The 14,286-nt window shown below is 47.1% G+C and overlaps 2 protein-coding genes across 7 annotated transcripts in view; one reads left to right on the top strand and one right to left on the bottom strand.

Moving 5' to 3' along the window:
* The window catches only part of LOC119180255 (alpha-N-acetylgalactosaminide alpha-2,6-sialyltransferase 5), a 143,239-nt gene extending 130,602 nt beyond the window's left edge, over window positions 1-12,637 (top strand). For all 4 annotated transcript variants that reach the window (XM_075869887.1, XM_037431405.2, XM_075869886.1 and 1 more), the window contains one exon: window positions 37-12,637. In XM_075869887.1, the coding sequence (XP_075726002.1) occupies window positions 37-271 (235 nt within the window). In that variant the 3' untranslated portion in view covers window positions 272-12,637. The remainder of the gene's footprint in view (window positions 1-36) is intronic.
* Window positions 1-14,286, bottom strand: part of B9d1 (B9 domain-containing protein 1) — a 146,879-nt gene that overhangs the window by 12,448 nt on the left and 120,145 nt on the right. Inside the window, exons 7-9 of one of the 3 annotated variants that reach the window (XR_012885117.1) lie at window positions 12,062-12,191; window positions 10,324-10,380; window positions 9,399-9,579 (exon numbers count right to left, since the gene is read on the bottom strand). Coding sequence is in view for 2 of the 3 variants with exons in the window: in XM_075869889.1 (XP_075726004.1) it covers window position 9,579; window positions 12,062-12,191 (131 nt within the window). In the remaining variant the exon portion in view is untranslated. Of the gene's footprint in view, window positions 1-9,398; window positions 9,580-10,323; window positions 10,381-12,061; window positions 12,192-14,286 lie in introns of those variants that run through there. The other 2 variants (XM_075869889.1, XM_075869888.1) reach the window with 2 other exon arrangements.

Consider the following 14,286-nt stretch of genomic DNA (forward strand, 5'->3'; position numbering starts at 1 on the left):
AATTGATCAGAAGCCCTTTACCGTTTCATTGTGCAGGCGGCAGCGTGATGAGCCATCGCGTTCCCGTTTCTGGGAGTACTCGTCGCCCCCTCAGTGCACAGACGGTGTCGACGTGGGCCACAACGAGGACCCGCTGAAACCGGATCCTGCTCACCTGAGCCTGGTCGACCGCAGGGCGATGGCTGGGTGGCTGCAGTCTGCGAAGAGGCTTGACGTCCGATTCTTGGCTCCAACGTGGAGTGTTTTCAAACATGCTTCCTCTGCTACATGACACGCCTAGAACATTTCTACTTCGACGCAATAGGTTCAGCACATCAATACGACGGTTAGCCGTACGTCGCAGGCGACGCCTCCTTCAAGAAGGTGCTACAACACAATTGTCAACCTGCTGCGCTCGTCTTGCGCGGTGCTGTTGGACCAAGTGAACTCATTCAAGATGGAACCGTTCTGATGAAACCGCGGTCAAGAATCCCGTGGAAGTCAAAGAACGAAAATCGCGTATAACGAAGATGCAATCACGCGTTGTTGCTCTGGCAGTGAGATATCAAGCTTCAACATGATGTGATGTTCATGAGGCTTATTATACTACCGAACAAATTTTTGACAGGATGAATGTTACAGAAATTGGCGCACGTGCAACTTCAAATATTATTAGGTTGCGTTGCAACTATCGTTGGCGTTTCACATTTTCATGCACATGAGTTTCCCTGAAGCACAAGAGAGACCCTTCTGCTCGGGCGGCTGCAGTATAACAAGTGAAACTACCTGCATCATTCTACTGCGCCATCTGTATTATGCGAAGTGCACCGCTCGTGCTTTTCTGGATGCAAAGCAGCTCTTTGGCTAGCTTGAGTAACGCTGTCCGGTGCGTTCACATGAACTCCCTCGCCAAAGGTGTTAGAGCGGTGCTACGTAGGTCAAGTGCGTAGACGCTGTGCGTAGACGTAACTCTCTGGCTCACCCGCAACAGCTGCTGGCCGCTCCGCGCGCTCGCAATACAGTTTTCTCTCACTTAACCCTCTCCACCATCCGCAACGCTCGACCGCACGTCGAGTGGAAACACAAAACAGATTTAGTTGCGCATCTGTAGCACCCGTACAGACGCAGCCTGCCAGCTATTCGCAAAGGGAAAATTTGGTTGAACCGCATCAAAAAACAGCAAGCGCTCTCCTTGTCAGCCTTTTTTGTCTATCTGTTTTTGGTGGGCTTCAAGAAAATTTTCGATCGTGAACGTATTCCAGCTGGCCCAACTTGTCATCTTGTCGCAATAGGAGCTGGCGTCCGTACGGATTCTTCGGACGCGCAGCTAAGTCTGTCTACTCTTTGATTGTTGATCGGCGATGAAACTTATACACGAAACCAAACCCGCCTCCCGCGTCTTTGCGTTTCAAACAAATGTTTACTCGAGTAAACACTACAACGAGCTTCACTTCAAACCGTTCTTCCAGCACCCGCGCTGACGCCCTTTTTAGCCGGGACAGCGCCGTGCGCACCGCTTCTGCTTCGCCTTCCATCAGGGTTCCTATCGGGAAGATGGTCCTTTTTTTTACTCTACTGCAAACACCCATCGTACAGCAGATGCCATGCCAAACATGCACGAGTCGCGGTGATAGAAGTAGTTGTGCTCACTTCTTGTGATACTTTTTGCACCAGCTGTGGCCTTCTTGAGTTCCCACGAAGCATAAGTAGCCATTAATGAGTTGCTAAATGGAGCAACTCATCGCAACCCAGCAAGCATCTAAAGCAATGCTCTCGACTACTTACTACGTGTTCGTTAATGGAAGAGAAATAGTTGTCTAATAAAATAACTAACGTGTCACTCACTCTGAGTCAGGCATACAGTCTAGTAACAATACAAAAGTGCTGCCATTGTATGAGCTTGTGATACAGCGTGCATTAGTTATTTGTTATTGTAAAACCGCGCATGTGAGTGAACTTCACGACATGTTTCTTCTAAGCTATATCTCTCTAGAAAGACCACTTGTTTCCCGCAACGCTCACCAGTGTTTATAAACGCTCTATGGATTTGCTAAGTGACAGATTTGTTTTGGCGTCCACAGCAGCTCTGTGGATGCAGACTGTCCGCCATTTCCTGTTACAGGCTGCGTCCGCAAAGCTGTTGCGAAAGCTTAACTAAACCTGCCCAATGAAGTACAGCGGAGCTCTGCTAGGTGTTCATTCCACGAAGCGCATTCGGAAATTACCGCTTTGCTTCTTCTCGTTTTCTTTGTAAAGCGCAAGACTCCTATGTGAAATCTCCCTTAAAGGCTCATATTCCTGTCAAACGTGCACCTGCGAACACCGTTTCACTCGATGGTCCTTACGACAAGGGAGTTGCAGTCCGTCTCACACGGCTACCCTTACACAAACGAAGGTAAACGGGGTATGTTGCAAAGGAAGTTCGGCGATCTTCTTTTGCAGCAGAACGAGGCACTCTCGTACACATTAGTTCACAGGTCAGAAAAAATTTCGAGCTCTAAATTTCCGCAGTAAAAACAATACAACTTGGCAATAGTAGACGTTCTTTCGTTGCACAGGTTTTTTTTTCTTCGGATACGGCGGTGGTGGTAGTGGTGAGAAGAGGCAAAAGGCGCCTATTTCTGCAGCGTGGTTGGTAGCACGGCGCAGTGCCTTAATGTACACCTGGCATAGTGCAGCTATACTCTCTCCACCGTGCTTTGCGAGTCAGGCCGCGATATTTCGTCTGTGCGTGTGATTGTTCTCGTTACCGCGCCTGTGATTGCCCTTGGGAAGAATCACTGACAGCGCTGCATCATCGTCACCAGCTGAAGACATAGCATAGTATAGAGAAAACAAAAATACGCCAGGCCTGCATGGAAGGCGCAGCATAGTCACAACGAAAGCTGAAAGAGCGTCCTCGCAGAGCCTTTTCTAAACGCTCATTGGGGAACTACTGCAAGCTCACCCACTACGGCAATAATGAGAGAGAAAATTTAATGCGGAAAGGCAGGGAGGTTAACCAGAAAACATATCCGGTTTGCTACCCTGCACTGGGGAAAGGGTAAGGGGAAAGGGAGGAAGAGAAGCACAAACACACATACACACACTCGCACACAGTAGTGTCACAATCGTTCAACGAGGCGGGTCGCTCGCAGAAACTTCATCAGCGCCTTCGTTGCTTTCTGGCGTGAAGCTCGATCTTTCCGACATTCCAAGATTGACTGCTCAGAAAATGGCTGGTCGTCGAGGCGAGCAAACACTGCTGAGAGGGACTGTCGCTGAGAGCTGTACTGGGGGCACTGACATAAAATATGTTCAATTGTTTCGTCATTGTCGCAATGGTCGCATGTAGCGCTGTCTCTCATTCCGATGCGGCAGGCAAAAGCGTTCGTGAAAGACACCCCAAGCCACATACGGCAGAGAAGGGTCGTCTCGGATCGGGGTAGGCCAGATGGAATAGTAAGTCGTAGGCATGGGTCCAGGCGGTGAAGACGGGTGTGGAGAAAACCGGGCGTATTCCGCATAGACCTTGCGACATCCTGCGCAAGCGTATTAATCTTTGCTGCTGCGTCGCTTCTTGATAGTGGAATAGGTTCCATCACTCCATTTTCGTGAGCATTCTTAGCTGCATTGTCGGCATGCTCGTTACCGATGATGCCGCAATGGCCTGGTAACCACTGAAAAGATATGTCATGTCCTTCGTCTATTAGGTGATGGTACAGTTGTATTTCGAGCGCCAATTGATCTTGAGGTCCACGACGTAGAGTGTTGTGTAGACATTGGAGAGCTGGTTTCGAATCAGTAAAAATGCTCCATTTTTGTGGTGTCTCTTGGTCAATCCTGCGGAGTGCGCTGCGGAGTGCTGCGAGCTCCACGGCTGTCGATGTCGTCTTGTGTGACGTTCTGAACTGGATGGTTTCGGCTCTTGCTGGGAAGATCACAGCTCCTGCAGATCCTCCAACAGTTGTCGAGCCATCCGTGTAAAGTTTGACATGATCTTTGTATTCTTCGTGTAGCATGAGTAGAATCATCTGCTTTAAAGCTGGCGCCGAGAGCTCCGCCTTCTTGCGAATCCCCGGCACTGTCAAGCGCAGTTTTGGTCGGTCCAAGCACCAAGGAGGTGTTAGTATCCGTTCCGGAGGTGTGTAGACTGTTGGAAGGCACTCACGGAAAGTCAATACTCTCTTACAGAAGGAGGCACTCGGTCGATCTTCTGGAAGCGAAGCTAGGTGGTGGGCAGGGGCGCGAGCAAGGTGTCTAATATGAGCTCTAAGCACCTCCAAAGTAATGTGCACTGTGGCCGGATGATCTTTGGCGATTGCGATGGTTTCCGCTGTTGATGTACAGCGTGGTAATCCAAGACAAACTCTGAGTGCCTGGCCCTGGGCGTTTTCTATTGTGCGTATACTGCTTTTGCAAGCGTTCGTCAGAACCGGCAAGCTATACCGCAGGTACCCCAGAAACAGCGTTTTGTACAAATGCAACATTGCGTGCACTGATGTGCCCCACGTTTTGCCTCCGAGGAACTTGAAAAGTTGTGCGATGGCCGTTAGGCGCTTCTTTAGAGTGGCCACATGGGGACTCCAGCAGAGATTTCGATCAATCGTGACCCCCAAAAACCTGTGGGTCCTGGCGTAGCAGACACTGTGTCCATTGATGGCGATGGGATATGACGTCATTGCCTTCCGCGTGAACGCGACCAGCGCCGATTTCTCAGGAGAAATCTCGAGGCCTTGTTCTCTAAGGTACGCCGATATTGAATTCGCTGCTTTCTGGAGTCTCGCACGTACCTGAGGACGTGTTACACCTGATGTCCAGGCACAAATATCATCTGCATAGAGAGATATCTGCACGGAATCTGGTATGCGTTCAACGAGACCGATCAGAACCAGGTTGAACAGTGTGGGGCTCAATACACCACCTTGAGGAACACCACGGTGTGTATAATGTTCAGAAGTCGGCCCATCATCAGTTTGCATAAACAATGATCTCATATGTAGGTAGCATTGGATCCAGCGGTACACTCGCCCACCCAAACCAACTGACTCGAGGGCGTCAAGTATGGCCTCGTGAGAAACATTGTCATATGCTCCTTTGACATCTAAAAATAGTGCGACAGATAACCGTCTGCTCATTTTCTGGTGTTGTACGTAGGTCACCAGGTCAATGACATTGTCAATGGAGCTCCGAAGACGACGAAAACCGGCCATGGCGTCTGGATATATTCTATGGCGTTCTAGGAACCACTCGAGTCTGGCAAGGATCATTCGCTCCATCAGCTTCCCTACGCAACTAGCCAGCGCTATTGGGCGGTATGATGTCAGCTCTAGAGGCGATTTTCCAGGTTTGAGAAGTGCAACCAACCGGCTTGTTTTCCACTCTCTCGGGACTGCTCCATCTCTCCAAGACTCATTGAATACTTCCAGCAAAGCACTTCGTGCTCGATCACCGAGATTGCATAATAGGCGGTATGATATGCCATCCGGCCCAGGCGATGACGATCGATTGCATGAAGCAAGAGCCACATTCAGTTCTTCCATTGAAAAAGGCAGGTCCAGGTGCGGGTCAAGTGAATGTGGCGTGTAATCAGCAGTAAGGGCTTCTGTGCAATTTGGTGGGCCCGCAATCTTCCTACAAAAATCTTCCGCTACCTCGATATCCCTTCTATTTTGGAAAAGGGCCAAGGCTTTAAACGGAAAACGTTGTTGGGGAAATGTGCGTAGGCCTCGCACGGTTCGCCATATTTGAGAAAGCGGTTTGCGAGGGTCTAGACTCGCGCAAAATTTCGCCCACCGTTGAAAATCCAGTTTGTCTAGACGACGCTGCATCTTCTTTTGCATGCGCCTGGCCATCCGTAGATCTTGAATGGATTTTGTGCGTCGATATCTACGCTCCGCACGCCGACGAGTCGCACGGAGTCGCTCTAACTCCATGTCCGTTTCTGAGGGCCTTGAAGAATATGCCAGCGTGCGCATCGCACTCTGCGCTGCTTGTTTGATCGCTTGCTCAATGCCAGAGGTTAAGCCTTTTTCACAAGCGTGTTCAATGTTGGTTGTGAATGCTGAAAGATCGATCCTCCGTACGGTTTTCGGCGGGTGGTCGCTAGCAAAGCCTTCGATGGTGAGATAACTGGGGATGTGATCGCTACCATGTGTCTCGATGTCTAAAAACCACTTAACGCTTGTGGCGAAGCGACGTGTCACGAACGTCAAGTCCAAACAGTTGCTGTACGTTGATCCTCGCAGAAATGTAGGGCTCCCATCATTAAGTAGAGACAGTTCATGAGTCGATACAAATGAAGCCAGCCTCCGGCCCGTGGTATTGACTTTTGAACTTCCCCAGATTGGGTGGTGGGCGTTGAAGTCCCCTATAATTATCCACGGATCCGGGACGCTCGAAAGAATGTCATCCAGTCTTTGGCAATCAAAACGGGCTGAGGGAGATAAGTAGACACCTATTAATGTGAAGGTGAGGGTTTTCTGCTTCACAGTCAGGCAAACATATTGGTTCTCATCATGAGGCGACACAGGTTGAATGATGTAGGTAAGCTCCCGACGAATATACACAATGACCTTGCTGCTTTCGTTTCGGGTTTTGGATGGGATTGATTCGTAGCCAGATAGCCTGATCGGGTTTGATAATTTCGGTTCACATATTACGATGATTGGGAAAAGGTTAGAAAACACGTACTGACGAAAATCGGAAATCCGTGATCTAAGTCCTCTTGCGTTCCACTGTATGACTGATGCTTCTCTGACGTCTTTGCGGAACGATTGTTGATCTCCTGCCATGACTCTACGCGAGGGAGGCGAGGACTGGGCTCAGCGCGTCCAACACCTGTAACCCGCTTCGAGCGGTTGGAGTTCCCAGGCTTCTTAGTATGTCTGCCAGGACAGCGACGAGGGATCGTAACATCGGGATGATCTGTCGATCGACCCTTGACACATCCTCAACGGAAGTAGACTCGGTGGAAGGTGTAGGGCGGCGAGGCCTCACAGGAGGCTCCTTTGTAGGCTGTGTACGCGGAAGCGTAGGCCACTCATCCGCAGCTGTGAGCTTCTCCACTTCTTTTCCTTCGTGCTTACTACTTCACTCGTGCTCGGAGGAAATGGGTTATGCGCAACACTCTGTCCTACACGCCTCCGTCGGCGACTACGTCGCCGCCGTACCCTTTCAGCAGCCTCTCTGTGGGTTGAATTGTCCCTAACCATTTGTTTGATAATGGCGATTTCCTTCTTAATCCGAGGGCATTCCTTGGATGCAGCATCATGCGGACCATCACAGTTTCTGCACTTCAGACTTGTTGCCCGACATGCGTCTGCAGTGTGCGGCTCAGCGCATCGGGGGCATACTGTGGTGTTTGTACATACACTCTTGATGTGACCAATTTTCATGCAGTTATGGCACTGGAGTGGTTTAGGGACAAATGCCGTCGGGGGACACTTCCGACGGCAATAATGATAATTTTTTGGTACATTATAAGAAAACAAAATGTGCGTTCACGGGGCAAGAAAACACCATAACTTTCGTACACAAAGAGTTCTCGAGCACTGCGCCATCATAAAGGCACAAAGTGGCAAGCGTCGCTACCAGCATCGCTGCATTTAACGAATGCGTTTTCATTTGAAATAACTTTTTACAGTTTGTTTGCTTCAGACCTGCTTAAGAGTGCGTTTTCGTGAAAACCGCATACGTCCATCGAACGGCCTAGGGGAGATTTACGTTCACAGAGTTCAACAGAGTTTGGTGGTGGCCGTATGATAGGGTTATTAGAGAGAGTAAACGTTTCCAAGACTGTGTGGTGCGATTTTTGCTGCTAATGGTATGCACAGTCACAGCAGTGAGTGCGCTAGAGCACAAACGCTTTTGTGAATGTGAGCGGGCTGTGGTATGTATTGAACAGGTCGGTGTTCATTCTTGTTTTGCCAGTCTTGCTGATGCTGCTTACTTAATATTGCAAGACAGCGCATGCTGCAGCAAGCTGCGAAGTTGCGAGAGCAGGCTCTCGTCAAGTAAAGGAGGTTTGCGTTGCACCATTTTTGGGAATCTTGTTGCCTATAAAATAAAGCAAAATGCACAATTTAGTTGGAAGAAAGACCTTAAAGACGTAGGCATTGTATTTAGCTTACATACACGTAATGAGCTGGCAGCACTTTTCATAACATCCCGGTTACTGCTTTCCGGGAACTTGACATGCATTTAAAACAGATTGGTTACTAACGCGAGAGCGTCAAAGAGCTCGCTTTGCAGAAATTCAGGGGTCGGCGTCATTGCTTGTGAGCGAAAAGTCACAATTTTCGCGTGACCGAAAAATTTTGAATTATGCAAATAAAGTAAATAATAAAATTCTTTTTCAGAGCGGGAATCAAACCCATGTAGTTTCCGTGGCAAGCAGGTTGAACGCTTAAAGCACAAAGTGTTTGAAGTAAGCAGTACCAACAGAATATCGCTATCGCGTTCAACTTTTGAAGGCGAAGCTTAAAGGCCTCCAATGTTTTGCCACCTTTTGTATTCTGGCAATACTGGGCCTGCGGCGCTGATGAATTGGGTGTAGGCACGGAACAGTTTCTCTGCCTCCATTAGAAGACGTTGAGTAGTAGTTGTGGTGAAATCGGGTCGAAAGAATGCAGCCGTCTCCTTTAAAATTCAGTGCTTCACTGTCACAGAATCAACAAGATCACAATGCAAGACTTTCGCACCCAGATGGCAGCAGGAAGCCAGCTGCAAAAGGTTTACCGCTTCTCCATCAATTTGACGAACCTTCGGTGGCAGCATGCACTTCACATTATTTATTTATTTATGTACCCTAAACGCCCGAGGGCATTACATAAGGGGAGGCGAGGGATAATTGTATGCATACATAAAATTACCACAAGCAATAAAGTAATCAAAGGTTTGTAAAACTCAACATCATCGTGCAAAAAGAGTGAGCTCTTGATGAAATAGTACATTGCGAAATAGTTGTGAGTGTCAAACATGTATTTAATGTAATGCAATATTTGGTCTCTTATATCTAAACGGTAAGAAAACCTCGTGTTAGATAAACAGAACATGCGTACCCTTGTGTTTTTTTTTCTTTTCTCTTTTCTTCACCCACAGCACCTGTGGCTCATTGTAAAATTACCACCATTGTGGAAGTACACATTGCTACCCTTTGCATTTCTTAACGGAATATGAAGAAACGAAAGTGGACGAAAAGATATCTTGCCATCGACAGGAACCGAACCTGTGACCTTCGAATTCGAAGGTGGCTGATTTGGTCATACGCCCGTGGCAATTTATCTTTTCGGCCCTTTTATTTCTTCACATTTACATAACAATTAATTCCAATAACGTCCCCAATACTTTTCTTGGCATTAAGGTATGTTAGTTCTCATCGATGTTGTCTCTGACACATGTAAACGAACCCATAAGTTTACAGTTTTTTTCTTAATCGGTTTGCAATTGTGTGATTCATTATTTTCTCTCAATTAAAGCAAAGGGCCACGCAGAATTATCTTTGGGTAGCTTTCCGAGCAATGCGTAAAAGCAGAGTTTTATTGCTGAAGCCTTCCGTGGAACGTTGCTGTCGGGCGGGTTTGGCACGGCGTCGCAAATCTTTGTTGTGGCCGTCAATGTCTGCAATGGCACAAAATAAAGGTGCATACCACAATTACCAAATGTGTCTTTGGTGCTGAATTATTTTTTACAAGTCCGAAGCTTCTTCAAGTCTCTAATAGTCAGATCACCTTTAAAAATCACGAATAAAAGTTTTATTTTGCCATCGCGAAATATTCAGTCAAATTTTGATAGTAAATGTCGCTTTATTTTCTAATTTATTGCGGGTATTCAGATTCATAAAGTTTATACATAGTCATATCTAAGTGTTAGTATATAGCCCAGTTAGTATAGCACTCGCTATGAGATTATATGGTGCCTCTAGCTTAACACCCGGCGCTGCTGAGAAAAGTATATTTGTTATAGACCTCACTTTCCTCGTAGACATTCATCTAACTCAACAAGATCGACGGAACATATAAAGAAGTAGTTTTATCACTCGGCCAACATAAAACGTTTACTGATTCGAAAATTTTAATGCCTGAAATACTCCACATAGAGGAAAATAGTTTTATAGAATCATGTGTCTGCGGCGCCAATGACGTCTTGAATTGACCATGTGATTGGACACTCTCAATGAGCGTGGGCGCCTAAATAGACCCATTCCTTGTTTGTAAGCAGAACTAGGCGCGGACGACATACTGACACGCTTGTAGGGATGTTATAGCATGTGTGCTCCGCCCAGAACGAAACGCGCCAACGGTTTCTATGATAACGTGACAACTGTGTGGAAATAGTGTTCATGTGGAAAGAGAGCGCTCTGACCTTTCCACTGCCGGTGCTCTTCTAAGGTTGTCCATGGCTTGCCCATTGGGAAGCTTTCTGTAGAAACCAAAATGTGCGTGTGCTCGGCACCAAGGCTACGACGGGATGAACGGCGTCACTAGCAACGCAGCCAATGGTGCACGCGCTTGGGTACAACTTTGAGGAGGACGTAATCTATAGCGCAGCGAATGGAAACCGCTCGTGACACCGAGTTTCTCGTAGCCATATACAGCTTTTGCTGTAAAAACAGCGTTTGCAGTACATATTATACTTGTTTAACCTTTCGTGCCATCAGTCTTCTTCTGCCAAAAAGAATATATTTTGTGCAGTAATTACACTTGCCCTCCCTGTCCCAGCATGAGAGCAGCCCCCAGTCTTACCTCAATAAAACGGGTGAAGGTTTCTTGGACGCGAATAAATGTTGCTTCATTTATCTGTCTGGTGATTAGCTCGCTCGCTAGTTTTTTTTTATTTCACAAAAGATACGTATCTCATGGAAAAACAAAGTTAAGGTTGTTAAACAATGAAGTGTATCTTTTGAAGTGGAGTACCAAGCTACAATATTCATGTCTGTTGTATGAGCCCCATGTCGCCTTTTTGTTTAGCCAATAGGAGGTCATCAAGTGCAGAGTGACAAGCAGACGACATGCTTAAAGTATGCCCTGCAGAAGCCTTCTCCGCACACATAATGCATGATAAGGTTCTGGCTCATGTTGGTAGACTTCAGCTTGCAAGTTATCAGGGATATACAAATGTATTCATCGCAGACTCTTGAATACAAGTCATCAATGCGCCCGATTGTAAAACTGAGCCTAGGCGATCTGAGGATTGGAGCAGTCAGTTTTGAACCTCACCTATGATGCAAGATCATGACATCTCATTCTTGTTGACGGAAAAAAATCGGAGGCTCCCTTTTGAAGAAAGACTCTTTACGAAGACTACAACTAGTAGTCTATGTCATAGTGTGCGCAGAGCTCCTCTTCGGGGGTGAGCGGAATGTTCATTACACCCCACATATTTAGTCAACCTTTGGGACTGACTTGGAGGTCTCTAGAAGCCTCCTGTATCATCTATGTGTGAGGTCCTATGCTTCATGTGTGAGAGAGTAAGTCAGAACAGCCGAACGACTACGCACAGCTGCCTAAAAGAGCGGGAAGAAGTGCGTAGAACGCGCAGACAAGGTATGTACGAAATATCAGGATTCTACGCGGACAGAGTTGCATAGGAAAACACTTGAACGTTTGGCTGCGAGAGCTTCGCAACAAGGTAGGCAGAATGGTACATCTGCTTAGGCACTGACACAATTTCGGTTTGCAGTTAATATTACGTCGATGCTGCGCATAACACTCATACAACATGCACCTTTACGGAAACGGTTAATTTCAATGGCCCGGAATTGAACTTACTAAGTTTTCCATTCTTAGGACTACCATAGAAATTTTTTTTATGATGAGACTGCAACTTTCATTTTATTAGTTTAGGCATAACAATTATCCCCTCTTGAATGTGCTAATCTTCATGTGTAATATCATTGCCTCAAGGCGAGCCCCTTTAATTTGAATTGCAGACCAGTCTGTATAGTTTGCTCAGTCAATGGTGTTAATTATAGTCAGAGGACATATCCAGCGCGGCAAAGCTGAGCGCCATTCCAGGAGCACCTATTGTAGAACCTAACAGCTTTCGTATTTTAAGCGGGCGGTCATTCGCTAGAACTGCTGAACCTATTCAGGACACGTACCAGTAAGGCAGACCAACGCTGACATTTTGCGTGGGCGCCGTGTTCCCAACGTTATAGCCGAACTTCTTCACGTCCTTAGAGATGATACTGAACGCCACGTTCACTTTCCCGTTTGACGTCGTTCTCGTAACTGCAAAAAATAGATAAATACTGCAAGTCAGGGAGCACACTCATGATTATTAGGCATTTTGCATGAACAACGCCGAGCCCCATGTCGTGATCATCTATATTATGCGCAAAGCACGTATACAGCGATTACGTGTATGCACAAGATCTGGGCAATTTGATTACACATTGTGACTCACTTTTTCGTCATTGGAGCTATGAGCTGATGTGTACTCCAAAGAAAGCACTCACGATGCACTGGCTGAGACATATTAGCGCAAAATAAAACCTACGACGTCAAAAAAGAAGACGAGGACGCGTGCCAGTCTGAACTGCTCATTAGCAAGAAATGTTTTCACACGTATTTCATTTCTTGACGAATGTGCGTAAACAAGAAAGCTAACACGTGTGTATCAGAGGCGGTTGAGAATAAACTCAAGTTTCGGCTCCAGCAAAGCTGCCCATGATTCACATATGCTATGATCTCTCTTTTATTATATATTCTAAGCTTCGAGAGCAACTGTCGAAGAAGCGTGACTGTTACTCCCGATATACATTTATCCACAATACAGGGGGATAGATTAAACTACCCCTTTAGAGCTTTTAACGAAGTGCTTTTCATGCCTGGTGTATTGATGTAACGGCGTCCGACGCAGACGTGCCGTCGTCACCTGTTTAATTAGAGGACGAAAGCGTACAAAGGAGGAAGGAAGCGAGACGATGAAGCAGAGCGTCAGCCATGACGCCCATGCAGCCAGCCAAAAAAACATGAACGTTTGGAGGCTTCGCACCATGAGCCACTGGTGCTCATCGTCTTTATCTATGGCTTCTCTGTCTTCAGACACAGTCTAGGGGGGATCCTAGCGGTTACCTTGGCCATCGAACAGACCTTGTGTCTCCCCGTAGAAACACACTAAATACTCACCGATTCGCAAGCAGCATGTTGGGCTTTCCTAACAGGTCCTGGCATTTATTGTTTTACGTACACCCAAGGTTTCTTCACGCAACAGCCACATCATACACCTGCTCTGAGTTGCTATCTAGGATGGCCCGAGCTTCTCGGTTAGGCTAGTTTGCTCCGAGCTAACTGCGTGGCGGCCATGGCATGTAGGCGGTGCGGAGCGCGTGATGCAGCGTCGATAAAAAAGGCTATGAGAACGCGCATGACGTTAGGAACATATGTGGGACACAGCGGTGGCCCTACGTCAGCGCCACCACTTAGTCAACATTTAAACAGTGCAGCGACGTCAGCGTTATTGTCGCGCTATCTTTTTGCTGACTCAACGCGTGCCTCCCACTGTGTATTTGTGGGCGTGTGTCCTCTTTCGGACAGGTTCTTTCGTTCTACCTGCAGCATGAAAATTTTCACTCTCGAAGGCAGCACGGGTGCACACACAGAACTCTTGCGCTGTTCGTTTCGCTTCTACGAAATATTGCAGATAAACACAAGGAGAATTATTCACTAGGGGTACTCGCATCATGGCGGCAACGCGGCTGTGATTAGATGCCTCTTGAGCGCGTTGAAATCGAATGCGAGACTTGTAGCCACGTGGTAATATCACTTTTACTTCTGCGAGCGTGTGTGAATAGTCCACGCCATAAAGCTTATCACTCATGTCGCTCGACGTGAGTGCTGCTTCTCGGCAAGAGCGAGCACAGTGGGCCTACCCAATCTTCGCTGGGGACGTCTGTCAATCAAAATGATTGACGCGCCAACTCGGATGCAAACTCATTGATTCTGAGAATTCCCGAGTTCAAATCTTGACTGTGGTGGTGTCAGTGTGAGTGTCAAGCGTTTGATGCATGCGGTCAACGCTAAGCGCCAGCTTCATTGCATATAAAATAATTTGGTGAGCTTACACTCCTTGTGCAAAGCTGGAGCCATAGAGGAGCTTGTGATAGCCTAGCTTCTCGCAGCTTTTGAAGTTGGTTCTCTACTCATGTGCGTGAATGGCTTGAAAATGAAGCCCGCATCAGCTCTGTCTTAATTTTGATTGTACTGGTTGACTGAGGCTCAACAGCCATCACACTGAGCTGTCTTGTTTTCATTATTATGGTTTCAATTAAAAGGCAATTATCTCAGGCGCAATCACCAAGGGCTTGATCAATATGGAGCTGTC

Source organism: Rhipicephalus microplus, chromosome 7 (genome assembly GCF_043290135.1).
Source record: "Rhipicephalus microplus isolate Deutch F79 chromosome 7, USDA_Rmic, whole genome shotgun sequence".
In the NCBI taxonomy this organism is placed as follows: domain Eukaryota; kingdom Metazoa; phylum Arthropoda; class Arachnida; order Ixodida; family Ixodidae; genus Rhipicephalus; species Rhipicephalus microplus.